The following is a 17515-nucleotide window of genomic DNA, read 5'->3' on the forward strand; positions in this document are numbered from 1 at the left end:
CCCCTTTTTTGCGTAATTTATGAAAATTCAATATGCTGACCAAGGCAGAAATTTAATTTTATTATAAAACACAAACTAAACGTAACGTTTCAACCTTATAGCAAGGTCTTCTTCAGACTCTGCACCAAGTACAAATGTAACAAGATACAAAACAGGGCATTATATATACACAAACATTACTCCCCTCCAGACTATTAGAAAGTTGTTCAGGAACATTCTAGCAGGTGGCTTTCCCTTGTCAACTGCACTCTCACCTAAAAGGCTAAACATATTAACTTCCATATAGAATGTGGTTGGACTCTTTATCTCACGCTCTCTTTCCTTCATTCTTCTCCCTTCTTCTCTCCTCTTTCTCTCTTGTCCTTTCCACTCTTTCAAACACCTTCTTCCATCCGTTGAACTTCGACAAGGAAGCATGCTCCACTCAGCTCTCCACTCCACGCGCGAGTACAATGCACAGGACACGCGGTTCTGCGCAGGTTCTTTTGCCTGAGGTCCCACTACACGTGAAAGAGAAGTTGAGTGATATCAGAAATGGTCACACCTTACAACAAAGGTTGTTAAAGGTCCAGGAACTCCTAAATTCTAATTGGTTCTATAGGGTTCCGCTGCAGGACCGGAACCTAGTCTCTCGCACAATTCAAATTCGGTACAAGTTGCGTATTGTTTCATTGAAAAAAGGTTCCTGGACCGTATTTAAATTCATCAGGAAAAAAGGTTCCTTGACCGTACATAAATTGATCCGGAAAAAAAGGTTCCTGGATCGAATTGAAATGCTTTACAGAAAAAAGAAGGTTCTTTACGGTTCCCTGCTGATTTAGCTTCCTGATTTTCTGTCCCGGACCGGAATTGATTTATCTTTAATTCCTGGACATTTAACAACCCTGCTTACGACCCAAAGAAGATGAATAATTAGATGAAGTTGAAATAACACTCACAAAGGAATGTCCATGACAAGCGTGGGACTAGAACCTGGAAATATAGTTAGTCGAGCTCTCAATGCTCTCAGCAACGAGACAAAGAAAAATTTGACAAATCCGCCAAATTTTCCACGAGAACCATTCACAATATCATTATTATATTCTCTTCCAGCCACTAAAAGAAACCACAGGGAAGAAAACTCGATTCGTAATATTTCAATGCACGTATCTACGGACCGCAGACCCCACGCATCTGCAGGAGGGGCCGCTTGCCAAATTTTCATGGGCTACCAATACCTACTAGAGGAGCTCCTGCAAAGCCAACAAGAATGCCTTTCCATTCATCATTTTTTAACCCCCTCCGCCCTTGACAAACGACGATCGCTGCCGCATTGAAGAAAAATAAAACGAAATAGGTTTCCTCGGATCGGCAGCTGCTCGCCTCCGCTTTCACGCGAATGGGCCTTGCACTTGGTTCCTCCTCCTGCACGATGTTTACTGCCACTGCTTGGGTTCCGGGGACCCGGGTGGCCGCTCGAGTAAGACGAATCGCCCGGTCGATAAGACCAATCGCTTGGATATTACGAATAGGCTTCACATTGTGACTTGTGTTTTTTTTTCTTCGTCTTCTAAGGTTTCCCCCTTCGATATCGTTTCGACGAAGTTGAAAAGAAGGTAAAGTAAGCTGTCGTGACGAATGATACCAATGCATCTTGCACCGACAGAGCATATCCTGCACGATAAATTGCTTCTGGTGAACGTTACGTGCCGAATGCTAATTTTATAGCAGTGGATACAACGCTTCTACAGGAGATACAAATTAAGGCATTTTTTTTTTCAAGTCAGGTGTCGTCCAACTTCTGATGTCTAAGGGTGCGAAAACACTGCACATTGGTGAGGGAGGGGAAGCATACAGACAGACAGAGACACACACACACACACACACACAATATATACATACATACTATATATCATTAAATATATGCCACTTAATAAATAATTAAATTATACAATTTACAATATATTACATCGACTATCCTTCATTCAAAATTCGATTGCAAATTGAAGATTTAATACACTACTTAATACACTACTAATGCTATAAACAGTGATTTGCGTGACTAGGGGGAGGGACCAAAATTAAGACATATTAAGAAGATAATAGTTTCCGATATAACATGCACATGTAAATGCTATTACGTGTTTTATTTATATATTTATTAGATCTGAGCCGATACCACCATTTGCCGATACCGATACTTGTATAATTCCAGGATAAAATAACAAAGTCTAGTTAACGAGTCATACTAACTCGTCAAAACACTAGACAGGTATCTAGAAATATATAACTTGCGGAGCCAGTCTGAGCCAAGTGTCTCAGAAATATAATAATAAAAGTGTTTCTATTTAATCCGTTAATATAATTTTTGGTCGATTCGCAATAATATGTAAATTAATTAATTAGTACTTAATTTCTCCCATGCGTATGGAGTATTGTTGTATATAACCACAGACTAAGAAACTGAGGAAAGATAACGTTAATACCTATTTTTGATAGAAGAATGGCTGCTGCTGCAAGTGATTATGACCGACATAGACTTAGGCAGAGTCCTTTGATACCTTGGATATATGGTTAAGCTGGAGTGAAATGTCATTAATCCCTGTTGCACATTTGTTTCTATTCTCTAGGTGTCTTCCAGTTCCCGTTGACGATTTGCTACTGCAAAGGAAAGACGTGACAAGGCTTCTATTGGAGCCGCCTAGGGGTTTGTCTTGAATGGGATTTACAACTATAACTATAACAATCTCGTCCATTGAAAACTTCTAGGCGTATTCCACGTCATCGTACAGTAGGGTCGAGATTACTTTTCTGATAGCAAAAACATTTTTTACATTTATTGTGTACCTACTGTTCATTTATTTGCTTATTATTTGCATTTACTATTGCGAAATGCTCAGTTGTTTATTACTTCTTTTTACATACTTATGTGTGCAACAACGTTTCTTAGTTTTGTTTGTGCGTGTGGCAGATTTCTATATACATTCTGTGAGTGCTCATTTCCCTATTTTCGGAAGCGATGGATCGGGAACACCTGACCCGGAAAAAAAACACTTTCGTTAGCCTATCAAGAGCGATGGATCGGGACAAACCACGCCCACTTTTCGGGAAGCGATGAAACGGGAGTAAATCGTTCACTCCACTCTTACAATTCTGCCTGGTATTGAACTCTCAGCACATGAGAATGATTTTCTACACAATAGTTTGCCCACGCGACGTGGTGCGTCAAAACTAACACACGAGTACAGTGCGCGGAGAAACATTTCGAATCATGCAGATCCTGTACAGTCACAGACAGTTTTGGGATGTAACAAATTCATTCAGTGCATTGCTTACAACCCGGAAGTGTCCTACCCTTAAGGAAATGTTTCCACGACCAACAAAATTCGCTCGAAATGGGGTGTGAAAAACTCAGAAGGGAAGGAAGGCATTTCAGAAATCTGTCATTCCACCAAAACCAAATGAAACTGTGTCTTATAAAAACAATAAGAACAGAGTGTAGGGATGGCTCAACAAAATTCAATCGGACAAACCGAAAACGATTGTTTGGTTGATTTCGTTATTTTATTTCGCATTTCTGCCACTTTTGGCTAATTGCGAAGATGAGGATGAGTGATGATACGATGAAATTGATGAAGGGACACTCATAACTAACAGACATGCCCAAGCCGGGATTCGAACCCGGGACCCCAGAGACCGAGAACGAGACAAGTCTCTAGAAATCGAGACGCGACTGAGACTTAGTGCTCGACACTCTGGTATATTTGAGAAAAATTCTGAACCATATCAAGACTATTATTAAAACATAAGTTACAAATGTTCTTATAGACATTTCAAAGTCTACCCATCAGTGATAACTGAGAGCCTGTGCTGAGTGGTTACAGGGTGAAATTATATTTTTCTGGTTCGTAGCGTCGAAACGAGGGGTCAAACAGGAAAAAGTTATTTAAAAAAAAATTGAAAACTAATGAGGCTCTGGCGTCTGGACTGACAGCCAGTGTAATCTCTGTGCGTTGTCCTTGTGTGTTTGTCCTTTCGTTCCTTTCATCTTATCATTATTCATCGTCACGATTAGTCAAAAGTAGCAGAAAAACGAAATAAAATAAACTAATTCAATCAATCACCGAAAGCCAGTAGTATCTGACCCCGCCAGTGGCTGTCGCTATTTAATATTCGCAATTCATTTGTATGTACTTATAACTAATTTGCACGGGTTTTAATTAATTTGCACGTACTTAGAATTCATTTGCAAGTACTTAGAGTACTTTACATTTATGTATTTGCATGTTTATAACTTTTATGAATATATATTTATTTATTTTATGAAAAATATGTATATAAAAGGTAATTAGAGGTACTAAATGCTATGCATATGTTTTTATATTCATTACTACAAAGTATGTAATGTATGAATCGATAATATTAATGTTTATAGTATTGAAAATAAGTTTTCTATGGTTTATGAACCGCTATGAACGGTGGTAATGGCTGTAGGTACAGGTCCAATTACGATTGGGGACGGTCCCGGTACTCGAACCCGAGATATGTAATGTTATTAATTAGTACTATGTAATAATGTATGTTATTATGGTATGAAAGACGATGGTTTCACACGCTAGACAGAATACGGTCTTTGAATCTCAACTCCGCTCTGATGCCAGACAGAGAGAATGAATTAATATTCCGCGCAGGTAGAGGAGAAAGGAATTTGGGGGAAGCGCGTTCAAGGTCAAATGACGTCAGAACAAAGGAAGAACCTGATTCACCAATCAGAGAACGCGTCGGTAGGTTTTCAGAACCGGTTTTTCCAAGGTTAACCAGTACGCAATAACAGGGGAAAGCTATGCAATACTGTAGGGCAGGGGAGGGATTCAACCAGACAACAAAGGATGTCTGAGAATGTGCAGCAACGGTCAAATTTCTGAAGCTATGCGTTGCTTGTAGAACCGGTTTCCGCCGCCAATTAATATTCAGCTCAGGGTTGCCCCAAGGCACAGGACGCTTTAGCGCAAGGTTTTTTTTATCTGTACTATGAAGAAGGGAGAGCTATCAGGGACGGGGCCTACAGTCTTCACCATTTGCTTTTATCATGGGGTAACGAACCTAGGACCCTTTGATTATTGATTTAGGTAGTAAATGTATGTTACTGTGTGCTATTTAACTTAATTTTGAGTTTATTTTTTACCAAACTTTGACTTTATGTCAAACATTTTCACAGCTTATCCTTATTTTTACAAAAATAACACTATTTGTACTATTCAGGCAACATTTTTTATTAAATTTTGGACTCGCAAAGATATTTTTTCAACTTTCAATTTATTATTTTACAATTTTATGTTAATTTTTTACCAAAATAACACTATTTATACTATTCAGGCAACATTTTTTATTAAATTTTGGACTCACAAAGATATTTTTACAACTTTTTAACTTATTATTTTACAATTTTATACCTATTTTTAACCTAAATAACACAATTTGTACTATTCAGGCAACATTTTTTATTAAATTTTGGACTCACAAAGACATTTTTTCAACTTTTAACTTATTATTTTACAACTTGATATTAATTTTTTACAAAAATAACACTATTTGTACTATTCAGGAAAGACTTTTAGTTACATTTTCGACACACAAAGTGTGTGTTCTCAACTTTTTTTGTTTATTTCACAAATTTATACCTATTTTTACCAAAATAACACTATTTATACTATTCAGGAAAGACTTTTAGTTATATTTTCAACACACAAAGTGTGTGTTCTCAACTTTTATTTGTTTATTTACACAAGTTTAGGCTTATTATTACTCAAATAACACGATTTGAACGTGTTTTTATTACATTTTACACTCACAAAGATATTTTTACAACTTTTTAAATTATTTTACAATTTTATACTTATTTTTACCAAAATAACACTATTTATATTATTCAGGCAACATTTTTTATTAAATTTTGGACTCGCAAAGATATTTTTACAACTTTTTAACTTATTATTTTTCAATTTTATACCTATTTTTACCAAAATAACACTATTTATACTATTCAGGAAAGACTTTTAGTTATATTTTCGACACACAAAGTGTGTGTTCTCAACTTTTATTTGTTTATTTCACAAGTTTAGCCTAATATTTACTCAAATAACACGATTTGAACGTGTTTTTTATTACATTTTGGACACACACGCACTCACACACACACACACACACACACACACACACACACACACACACATCCACACACACACACACATCCACACACACACACATAGAGAGAGAGAGAGAGAGAGAGAGAGAGAGAGAGAGAGATTTTTTCCAAGTTTAGGTTTCTTTCCACTCAAATAACACAAATTAGATTACGTTTAAATTAAATTTTGTACACATGAAGTGTGTTTCGTCAAGTTTTACCCTTTTATTTTACAAGTTTAGGCTTAATATTACTCAAATAACACAATTTTATCCAGCAGGGAAGGATTTGTTATTATATTTTGGATGCACAAAGAGATGTTTTCAACTCTTTTACTGATTTTTTGCAGGGTATGTATTATTTTTTATTTATTTTGTTTTGTATCATATATACATTTACAAATTTTTAACTTAGAGTTTAGTATTTATTTAAATCTTTTCAAAAACACTAAAGAAAAAGTACTTTTAGCTAAAATGTAAGCCACAGAATATATTATTATTATTATTATTATTATTATGGTTTACTGATTTTTACTATGCTATTTTTGGTTCTGTATTTCTATATGTATTTATTTAGGTCAGGTTACGCCTGCTACGTAGGAAAGTTTGTTTATTTTAGAGTTTGCTGAGTATTTTGTTACTCTTATACTAGGTAAAGTTTTCTAAATATATCAGGTAATGTCCATTCATCAATTTCATCACTCATCCCCATCTTCGCAAATTAGCAAAGAGGCACAAAACGCGAAGTAAAATAAACTAAATCAATCAATCAATCAATAACCGATAGAGGAATCGTACGGTCCTCTTCCAGAAAAATATTTTTCATATCGAACATTTTTTTGTACGATGTATATTTTTCGAGATGCTTATATTTGTTCATTATAAACGGACCACCCTGCATTATATACATTATACAAGAATTTGTGTTCTATAGATCGACCACAAGGAAAAAAAAACATGGGACGAAAAGTCTCCGTGCAACTTTCCCTTCTTCCCTTCACCATAAGGAAGCATGGTCCACTCTCCCCCTCCCCTACTCGCGGGAGTACGGTGCACAGGAGTTGCGGATCTGCGCAGGTTGTTTTGCTCGTGGTTCCACTATACTATGAATTTTCCTGTGCCCGTGTTTATTTCATTTTACCCTGTAACGTGTGTATGTGTATATTATATTAACAACTTAATATACCAGATGTCCCATACGTCTGGAACCATAGGTATTTTTCATATTACCCTTCTTCCTTTGCCGTTAACGAAACAGCGGGTCGCCACCAGCAATTGTAATTGTAATCGTGAGTGGCCGAAGAATACAATTAAATTCATTCTTTAACTGTGTTGTACAATAATGAGTTCCTAACATATACTTGTTTTGTTATTTTCCTATTGTTCCAGACTTATGGAATACCTTGTAAAATCACTTTTGGTGAAAGAATTGAACATGTGGGTGCATGTAAATGTAGAATTTATAATTTAAGTATTGGTTTCCTGACGTAATTACAGTTTAATTATCATGTAAGCAGAATCGTAATGCCATGCAACTCTCTATTTACAGCTAACAGAAGAGGTTGCACATCCTGTCCTTCACACTTGTGCAGAGAAGTGGACTGAGTATCCGTGTGGTATCACATAGAATTATCTGATAATTAGTACTACACAAAATTAAGTAAGTACAATTGGAAAGAGCACAGATTTTTCTACAAGAATGGAAATAAAATTTGTGGGTATTTGCACCCCCTCCCGAAATTGCGAAATACTCGTATATTTTTATAAAAGAAATTGTTAAGAGTGATAGTAAAATCCATAATTTTACAATAATTAGTGCGTGCATTTTTTTTACAATAAAATAGAAATTTCAAGGGGATGAGTGAATAATACATGAGTTGGAGCAACAGTTAGGGCACCATGTGCTGGCATGATAAACCATTCCTACAAATCTTGGAACCGAAATTGGATATATTTTTTCCCCAAAAACTGTACTGAGACTTTTTGAAAATTAATACAGATCGTTAACTTTCTTATAATGAGATATCAATGAACGTCTATTTATTATAACATATTAAAAATATCAAAATTTTCTTCATTTTCTTAAACTCAAAGAGTGAATTAGAATTAACCACAACATAAGGTTTGAAGACGTGGTATAACATTAATCAGTAATTATGACATTTATTATATTCTACTTTCAAGTCGTATGAACTGTTATTTTCATATCTTGCATTGATTTGCACACTGATTACTTAAAATAATTATTACATTTGTGTCTGTCAATTCAGCCATATTTCCTGTTAGTTGTATATATTTTCTAAAAAAACACCGTTAAAATATATGTATGTATACATACACACACATAACACACAGTAAGCAGAGGTAGAACAATACAGGGCGCCTGAAAATTTTCACCTGGCGCATAAATTTTCAAATTGAGTGCTAAAAAAAATATATTTTTAATATTTGGGTGAGGGGGGAGAGGAAGGGGTGCAAGCTTTGGCGGCGATTGGGGGAAAGTTGCCTCCCCTGCGTTTTGCCCCTCACTATGACCTTTTTTAATGCTAAGACTTGTCTAACCCGTCCTTGCCCCCTCCCCTACCACCTTCCAGCTTTGGCATCCAATCGCCACCACTGCATAGACATAGCAAAGATTCGAATATGAATGAAGATGTTAAAAAGTTGTTGGATTTTGGAGAGACTTTTAGCTGAGTTTTACTCAACGCACAATGCTTCGAGGACTGGGGGGAGCAGGATTGGGTTCACGTATGTGGCTATCTAACGCAAAACATTTAGGTAGATGTAAGAAGTGAAACAAGCATCTCCCTGCATTACTATTTTCCAATAAAACTTTTGAAGTAGAATAAGTTATTTAGAAGCGGGTATTAGAAACAGTGACGACTCTACTGCAGAACCACCGAAGTTATTTAAGAAAACATATTGCGCGGAAATTGACTTACTTTGCATTTCATATCATAGTTAATAAAATTACACATCAATGAATATTCCTAGACACGTATTAGATTTTGCATGAATCATGTCATCCAGTGTCGGTTTTGGCCTTGATAATCTTCAAATCAGTTGTCTCTAACATGGAAAATTTAACGTGGCATTTAGCAATTTACCTTTTCTATAAAGTTCCATTGATTCTGCACGGCATGCAGCTCAGAGCGACGTTGCTGGTTCGGGGGATTGTTGAGTTTTGACTACTATTGTGACCATCCGAGTAATAAAAGGAACTGACAAAGTTGTTGTGAATTTGTTTACATAAGCGTGTCCACTGCATATAATATATATTAGGGTGCTGCAAAAGTATATGAAAATAAACTTTGTATTTTTGTTGATCTGCCCCCTTATTTCGTGATAAAGATAATTTGTGTGAATTTTCAGTAAAATAGGTTTACATTTAGAGGTCGCGCAAAACGCATGAACTTTCGTAATATGTACGAAAGTGGGCAAGCACGCATAATTAAGAATACAATTACATCGGCCTGTAGATGTCTGAGGAAATAACCGAATACATGACTTCCAAAAGGTATTGGATGTGGTACACATCTGCCATAAATTGTTTAAAGATATTTTTATGCGTAGCTATGGGACTTTAAAATTAGAATGAACTGATCTGAAGTAGAACTCAGTAAGTATGATAAATATTCAATAATGTAGTTTCTATATCGAGTGGGCCTCTCCGATGGCGCAGTGGTAGCGTTGTCGCCTTGTAATCAAGGGGTTCCGGGTTCGATTCCCGGTGGAGGCACATAGTGGTTCGGATCCCATTTTAAACTGTAGGTCCAGTCCCGATTAGCCTTACTGTGCATAAAGTGAACTTTAAAACACCAATTGAATCAACCATCAATCTATATCGAGTGGGTGGGAGATGATTATTCCTGGTTGGGATGGAGGAGATTGAGGAGTGAGGAATTCTACTCACCCCCTTTAATCTCACCCTGCAATAAAATGAATAGATGTATCTTTATTAACAATTTTCACACTTCGAACTCCTGATTTCCGTTCCGTTAAATTCAAAATGAGCCCAGAACAAGGTCCAGAGCGTTGTATGTTTGAGAATTGTTGTCTGGTCTTAAAATCTGTTTTTAAAATAGCCATAAATTCTAAGAAAATCAAATAAAAATTATTTATGCAAATTTTGCATTAAAAACATGAAATTCATGTGCACTGTTCTAAAATAGAATATTTCCCATCCCTTCACATTATACCTAGGTATAGGTATACCTGCGATATTCTAAATAACAGGTGCGGCAGTGAAACGGGCGATTTGGCAACCCTGGAAATAGCAAGTTACGTAAGGAATCAGATAACGGGAGTGGTGCCATCTGGACAACAAACCTTTGCCATTGACACTGATATCGGTCTTCAGTCGAGATGGCTCGCGCTGCGACGCCAAGGGTCCCGGGTTCGAATCCCGGTCGGGCTTGGTTGTTTGTGAATGTCCATTCATCAATTTCATCATTTCATCACTCATCCCCATCTTCGCAAATTAGCCAAGAGGCACAAAACGCGAAGTAAAATAAACTAAATCAATCAATCAATCATTCAGTCGAGATGGCGTCGTGGACCGGTGAACAACGCGGTTTTGCCGTAAAGACGTTTCACGAAAACGACGACAGCTACGTGGCCGCGCAGCGTTTTTGTAAAACGCCTTCACGGCAAAAGCGCGTTGTTCACCGGTCCAAGACGCCATCTCGACTGAACACCGATATCAGTGTCAATGGCAAAGGTTTGTTGTCCAGATGGCACCACTCCCGTTATCTGATTCCTTACGTAACTTGCTATTTCCAGGGTTGCCAAATCGCCCGTTTCACTGCCGCACCTGTTAGATGGAAGAACTACTTTAATGACTTTTTAAATGTCCATGGAGGAGATAAATCAGAAGTAAATGAAGTCCACACAGAAGAACCTTTAGTTCCAGAACATAACTTGACAGAAGTTAAACATGCTATTAAAACGCTAAAGAATAACAAAGCACCTGGCATTGATTTAATACCAGCTGAGTTAATTAAATATGGTGGAAATTCGTTAATATGTGAAATTCATAAATTAATTTGTTTAATATGGAATAAAGAAGAAATCCCTCAACAGTGGAAAGAATCCATAATTGTTCCTGTGTTTAAAAAAGGTGATAAAATGAACTGCAATAATTACCGTGGAATTTCTCTACTCTCAACAACATACAAAATATTGTCTAACATTATTTTAACAAGACTAACACCATATGCTAATGAAATTATAGGTGATTATCAATGTGGATTTAAACGTAACAGATCAACTACAGATCAATTTTTTCACATCAGACAGACACTTGAAAAAAAAAAGTGGGAATATAATCAAAATGTCCATCAGCTATTCATTGATTTAAAAAAAAAGCATATGATTCGGTCAAAAGAGAGAAATTATATAATATACGAGAGTCACTATTTATATTTTGAGCCTAACAATGAAAAAACAGGAATTTGGCATTGAAAACTGCTTTATTGTTTTTCGAAGTATTCTCCTTTATGGTCAATACACTTTTGCATTCGTTCGAACCATTTGTCAAAGCAGTTTTTCCAATCTTCTTGAGACATCTCCATAATATGGTTTTTGAAAGCATCAACGGCGTCTTCCGCCGACGAAAATCGTTGTACACGCAATTAATTCTTGACATTCGGGAACAAGAAGAAGTCATTGGGTGCCAAATCAGGACTGTACGGCGGATCACCCATCAATTCGATTTTTTGACTGTTCATAAAGTCGGTTGTTAGACGAGATGTGTGACAGCTGGCATTGTCTTGATGAAGAATGATCCGACGGCATTTGTTTGTTTTCCGTATTTGACCGAAGACCTCTGGCAAACAAATTGTTGTGTACCATTCAGAGTTGACCGTTCTACGTTCCTCTAAAGGCACAGTTGCCACATGACCAGTTTTCCCGAAAAAAAACAGGTGACCATTTGTTTCAATGTGCTTTGAGCGCGAACAACTTTTGTTGGATTGGGTTCATCTTGAAACACCCATACAGTCGACTGTACGTTCCGGCTCATATGCATATATCCATGATTCGTCACCTGTTACAATCTTATACACGTCTTTTGAAGCACCACGATTGTATTTATTGAGCATTTGTTTGCCCCAATTGACGCGAGCGTCTTTTTGAGTTTTTGTCAAATTGTGTGGGATCCAACGAGCACATACCTTTCTCACAGCTAAATGATCATGTAATATTTTATATATGCTGGTGGAACTAATGCTTATGGTTGCCTCAATCTCACAGTATGTCACATGACGATCTTGCAGTATTAGGTTTTGCACAGCATCAATGTTTTCTTGAACAATAACTGATTTTGGACGACGTTCGCGAATCTCGTCGGTGAGCGAATGGCGGCCACGATTAAATTCGTTATACCAGCGTTTCACAGTGGCAAAGGATGGGGCTTCATCGCCAAATGTGGAAGTAAGTTGATCGATGCACTCTTGTCTTGATAATCTACGTCGAAAATCCTAAAAAATCATCGCACGAAAATGTTCACGAGTTGATTCCATTTTATTGTTGTCGCACAATCTCCAAGGCAACATAAACAACACAAATGAAGCTATTGACAAAACATTTGAAGTACGTTATGGTCAATAATGCCAGACGATTCCGTGCAAACGTCAAATCGTGCCTAACTTCAATCAGTGTTGCCAAGGCTCAAAATATAAATAGTGACCCTCGTATCAGTTTTATCATTGTCTTGAAAGCCCATAACAAAATATTATTTGTCATCAACTTCCTAATAATAATAATTGGCAGGCATTTAAATGGATGTATGCTGTGTTATGCAGACCAATAAGTTAAACATTTGAAGGGTACATGGAAAAAACAATCAAAGTCCAGTTCTTAAGTTTTTACAGGAATTTAGAAAATGCTACAGAATGAAGCAGAAAAAACATGTGTGACTACATTGGCTAATAGCATATTTGTGTTACATTAACAATGCAACAGTAAAGTGACAAAGTGCACAAGTGTACACAAAATCTTTGTCCACATCATTGAAAAGCCAAGTTTTTATGAGGGACATTAGGAATGTACATTGCTAGGGTCTACAAATTAACAGTAAATTTGCAAGGAATGCACAATTTTACAGCAAACAATATTTGTACACTGCTCTTCCACAAGATAGGCAAGTCAAGTTGTGATGATGGAATAAAGATAATGGAAAGCAAACTTCCCGTAACAACTAATTACACCAGTCTACCAGAATGCTACTCTAAAATATTTATATCGAAACACCATAATTTTTTTAAATAAGTGAACCACACAAACAATTGTAAAACAACATTTTGCTTTTCATGCTGGTATTGGCAAAGGGTGATGGGTGGGATGGGGGTGTAGAATGGAGGGAAGGATAACTTCATAAAGTAAGAAGCTTATCTCTTCTTACCCATATGTTTTTGTGATTGGTGTTCTTGGACATATACAAATAGAAAAATATGTCCTGTTCATGAGAAGTTATTTGAATGAAGTTTTCTTTTGTCACATATTAAATTTTGATTCCTACTTTCAAATATAAATTGCCTCTGTTTGCGCAGTTAGTTTATCCCAAGCTGTTTCTTAAAACTGCATTCGGAAAATATTTACTCCTTTTCTTTGAGTCTAATTTTGTTAACTTTTTTATTTGTTTTAGCATTCCTAGGTTTAAGCAGAGATTTTCATTCATAACCCCAGAGCCAGGACATCTTTCTGCGACTCTCGATGCTGCGAAAGTTTGCGATACAGTTGTCCTCCTTCTGTCAGCTACAGGTGGTGGCCTGGATGCACACGGGGAAGTCTTAATGTCGTCAATTGCTGCCCAGGGCCTCCCGTCACCCGTTGTTGCAGTCCTTGATATGGAGTCTGTCCCTTTAAAGGTAATGATTAGAGTCATGTATATTTAGTTTTGGCCGAGAACACAAAATTTGAAATAACACATTGCAATGTTAATTTTTCATGTTTTTGAAAGGTGTGAGGTGCATTTTCCTACCTTGTTTTGTCACAAAATGATGCGAAATGAACTGCAAGATACGAAATAGACCCTTAAACATGAAATTAGAGTTTATTTACTGACTACCCTGTCTGAAGTGTAAGTTATCCTGTGAGTTATGCAATTCACAGAAAATTGATTAATTCTGCTGTTAATATTTCCTTACACAGGAATAAACGTAATACTCTGGTAAATGTGCTATTAGAAGGTATATATTTATTTTATCTAATGAGTGCAGTTTTTAAATCAAATTTAGGATTATATTCACAATTTTAAAAGCAAAATGTCATTTTATAGACTGCTTTTGAACATGAAATTGCCTCTGCGTTTGTACTGAAATTTTGCTTTTTTTTATTTACCAAAAATACGAGGGTTGCTCAGAAAGTTAGGCCCCACATATTTTTTCTCATTCCGGAATGAAGAGAGAAGTGTGCAAAGGATAGCAACATTGAAATTTAATGCCCACATGTGTGTAAGTACATGGTTATCTGACAGATAGTGCCGCAGTTTTGGTCTGTGAGTAACACACATTCCAAACAACGAGCTGTAATAGAATTCTTAGTGGCAGAGAAATAAAGGTTGTGTGCTTTGTATGGAAGTTCTGCGGTCGGTAGGAGCACCGTTGGATGCTGGGTGCAGAGAGTTAAGGCTTCAGAAAGTGGAAAAGTGCAGCTGCATGATCGGCCGTGGTGACATGAGCTGGTAGGGGGAAGGAATTGAGGCCTTTGTTTCATGCTGGACGTAGATGGAGATTGTTTATAAAAATAAGATGTATAAAGAAAACATTCAGTTATATTGCGACTGATTTTCATATATTTTGAATAGTTTCTGAGAAAGAAATTGTAGGGCATTAGTTTCTGAGAAAGAAATTGTAGGGCATTAGTTTCTGAGCATCACTCATATGTGCCTTTAGTTATAACACATTTCCTGTGCAAATACATATCAATTATTTTGAGTGTTACAAACTTTAATGTTTCCAAAAGTAAGCGTCTCTGTGAATCCATAAAACCGCAAGGTTTAGTATGATGTAGCTGCTACACTAGAACATATTTAACCTTTTTTAGTACAAGATGGATTGATTTAAATCACTTTAAATAAATAATTTATAGAATTATGTGCATAAGTAAATATCAGAATCACTTTTGGCGAAAGTATATTAATCTCGTAATCATTTAATGGTGTTTATTAGGCTCTAAGATAGGAAAAGTAAGGGAAAATATATGTACTGATGGGGTGAAGCTCATACGAAAGGAAATGTAATATGTTTAATGTGAACACACTTAAATTTCTCTTGATTTAAATTTCAATAACTTTATAGGCAGAAATGGCAAACATGTTTTACAGAATAGTATACAAAATATACTAATCATGTTAAACCATAAATAGTGTAATTATCATTAAACTGTAAATATCTGTGGTTTTGGAGAATTTACATATTAACTGCTGTCAGTTGATGGCAGTATGTGTATAGATAAGCCACCGTGCCACTGGCTAATTTCTAGTTTTTTTAATGACGTTCTGTCCTGTTTTCCTTTTGATAGAAACGCAATGATGTTAAAAAGAACCTTCAGAAACGTATGTCACGCTGGCTACAAGACGAGAAGATATTGACCCTTGATAATGGAAGTGATGGACTTCTGCTGCTGAAGCGCATTGGCTGTCAAAAACAGCGCTCCTTGCTGCAGAGAGACAAGCGACCTCATTTGTTGGTAGAGAAAATGGAAGCTGAGTTCGGAGAGGAGGCAAGTATTGGTTATTCTTATGACACTGCTGTTTTCAAATGTAATGTTCAACAGTATTCAGTTATGTAGTCATACTTTTGAAGACCAAAGTTGAGTGCATTAAGTGTGAGTTGCATGTAATTCTACCTGAGTAAAAACAAGAAATAGAGCAAGAAGGGTTAAGAAAACTTAAGAAAATAATTTTCAATAAATATGCTCTTGAGAATTCATATTTTAATGTTGATAGAAATTAAGAATTACAGAAAGTTGATGAAAATGTAAGGTTCAACCAGATAATGAAACTACAGGGAGTCCAAAACGTGTCCATACATAGGGAAATATGCAATTGATGTTAGTTAGTAAGTGGCTAAATGCACAGTTCCCGAACCTTTGATTTTTAACTGTGGGGACATTTGAAGTCCGTCGTCTACCAGGAGAAAATCAAGGATATGCTTATCTGAAAGCTCGTATTGTCAATGCCTGGACTCATGTGACACCAGATATCTTGCTACAGGTTCGGCAAAACTGGTGTGAATGCGTTGATCTGTCTGAGACTTGATGACCGCTATGTTGAAAACATTCTGTAAAGTTGTTTTCCTATGTATGGAGACTTTTGAGACACCCTGTAGTAATTGGCTTGGCGTACAATGCTAAGGAACCAGGACATGTTTTCAAAAAAGTTCTCAGGAAGTGCTATTTGCTTGTTTCAATAATTAACACTATGCTGTTTCTTTGTAGTAACTAAACTATTTCTTACTCATTCTTTTGACACAATTTTACATGTGTGTTTCTGAAAACTTATTTTGCTTGTTTACTTAAAATTTTGTTTTCGGTGTTGATTCATAATTTGCCTCATCGAAATAAAACCTCATTATTTATCTTGAAAATGATTTCATTCGATTTGAAATATTTTAATGATCTCTCACAGTTGCATCATCATTGTTTTTCATATTAATGGAAAAAGATTTCTGATTTTTCATTTTTGAGTTGGCAATTTTTAAAAAAATTACTGGTTTGTATGACATATTGTAAAGAAGATATTTAATAAATAAACATTGTATCTATATCTTTTTATTCCAAAACTGAGAATTGAAAGAGTTCTGAATATTTTTGATAATATAGGGTCCAGCAATATATATCTACCTGCTAATGTAAAGGAAGATAGTGGTAATTGATAGATGACATAATGGCATTTGTTAAACAATAACGCAACACTGTTCACTTTGTCTTATTTTTTTTAAAAAATCATATCAGGTAGATAACCACCATTTCATGTTGTACACTCACAGAGTAGATGAACAATATTATCCATCTTGAGGTACCCCCAGAGAAAGAAATCGCAGACAGTCAGTGTGTGCTGTGCATTACTTCTAAAATACTCCTCTACCACAAAAACAGGGTGTTCAGGTGTCCAACGCTGCATTGCTACAGAAATGGCATCTCTCATGCTCTTACCTAGCATGCTGGGTTCCATCCATACTGCGGGGACGTAGGGAATACCAACCTTTGAAAGTGGTAGATTAATCGGTACTCATTGGTATTGGCTAATATAGGCATCTTGGTTCATCAGTAAAATTACCGGTTATTTTACCGATCTGGTATATCTATAAATATCTTACAATTTAATGCACAATTCTGCCATTTTGGTATA

The 17515-nt window shown here is 36.2% G+C and overlaps 2 protein-coding genes across 2 annotated transcripts in view; one reads left to right on the forward strand and one right to left on the reverse strand.

The window, feature by feature from the left end:
- Positions 1-1268, reverse strand: part of rictor (rapamycin-insensitive companion of Tor) — a 53921-nt gene extending 52653 nt beyond the window's left edge. Inside the window, exon 1 of the mRNA XM_083117420.1 lies at positions 1222-1268. Coding sequence (XP_082973546.1) covers positions 1222-1268 — 47 coding nt within the window. The remainder of the gene's footprint in view (positions 1-1221) is intronic.
- A 12545-nt stretch (positions 1269-13813) lies between these two features.
- Tsr1 (Tsr1 ribosome assembly factor) overlaps positions 13814-17515 on the forward strand; it is a 44796-nt gene continuing 41094 nt past the window's right edge. The window contains exons 1-2 of the mRNA XM_083133776.1: positions 13814-14030; positions 15685-15885. Of these exons, the coding sequence (XP_082989902.1) occupies positions 13956-14030; positions 15685-15885 (276 nt within the window). The 5' untranslated portion in view covers positions 13814-13955. The remainder of the gene's footprint in view (positions 14031-15684; positions 15886-17515) is intronic.

This window comes from Lepisma saccharinum, chromosome 1, assembly GCF_977018435.1.
Source record: "Lepisma saccharinum chromosome 1, izLepSacc3.1, whole genome shotgun sequence".
NCBI lineage: Eukaryota > Metazoa > Arthropoda > Insecta > Zygentoma > Lepismatidae > Lepisma > Lepisma saccharinum.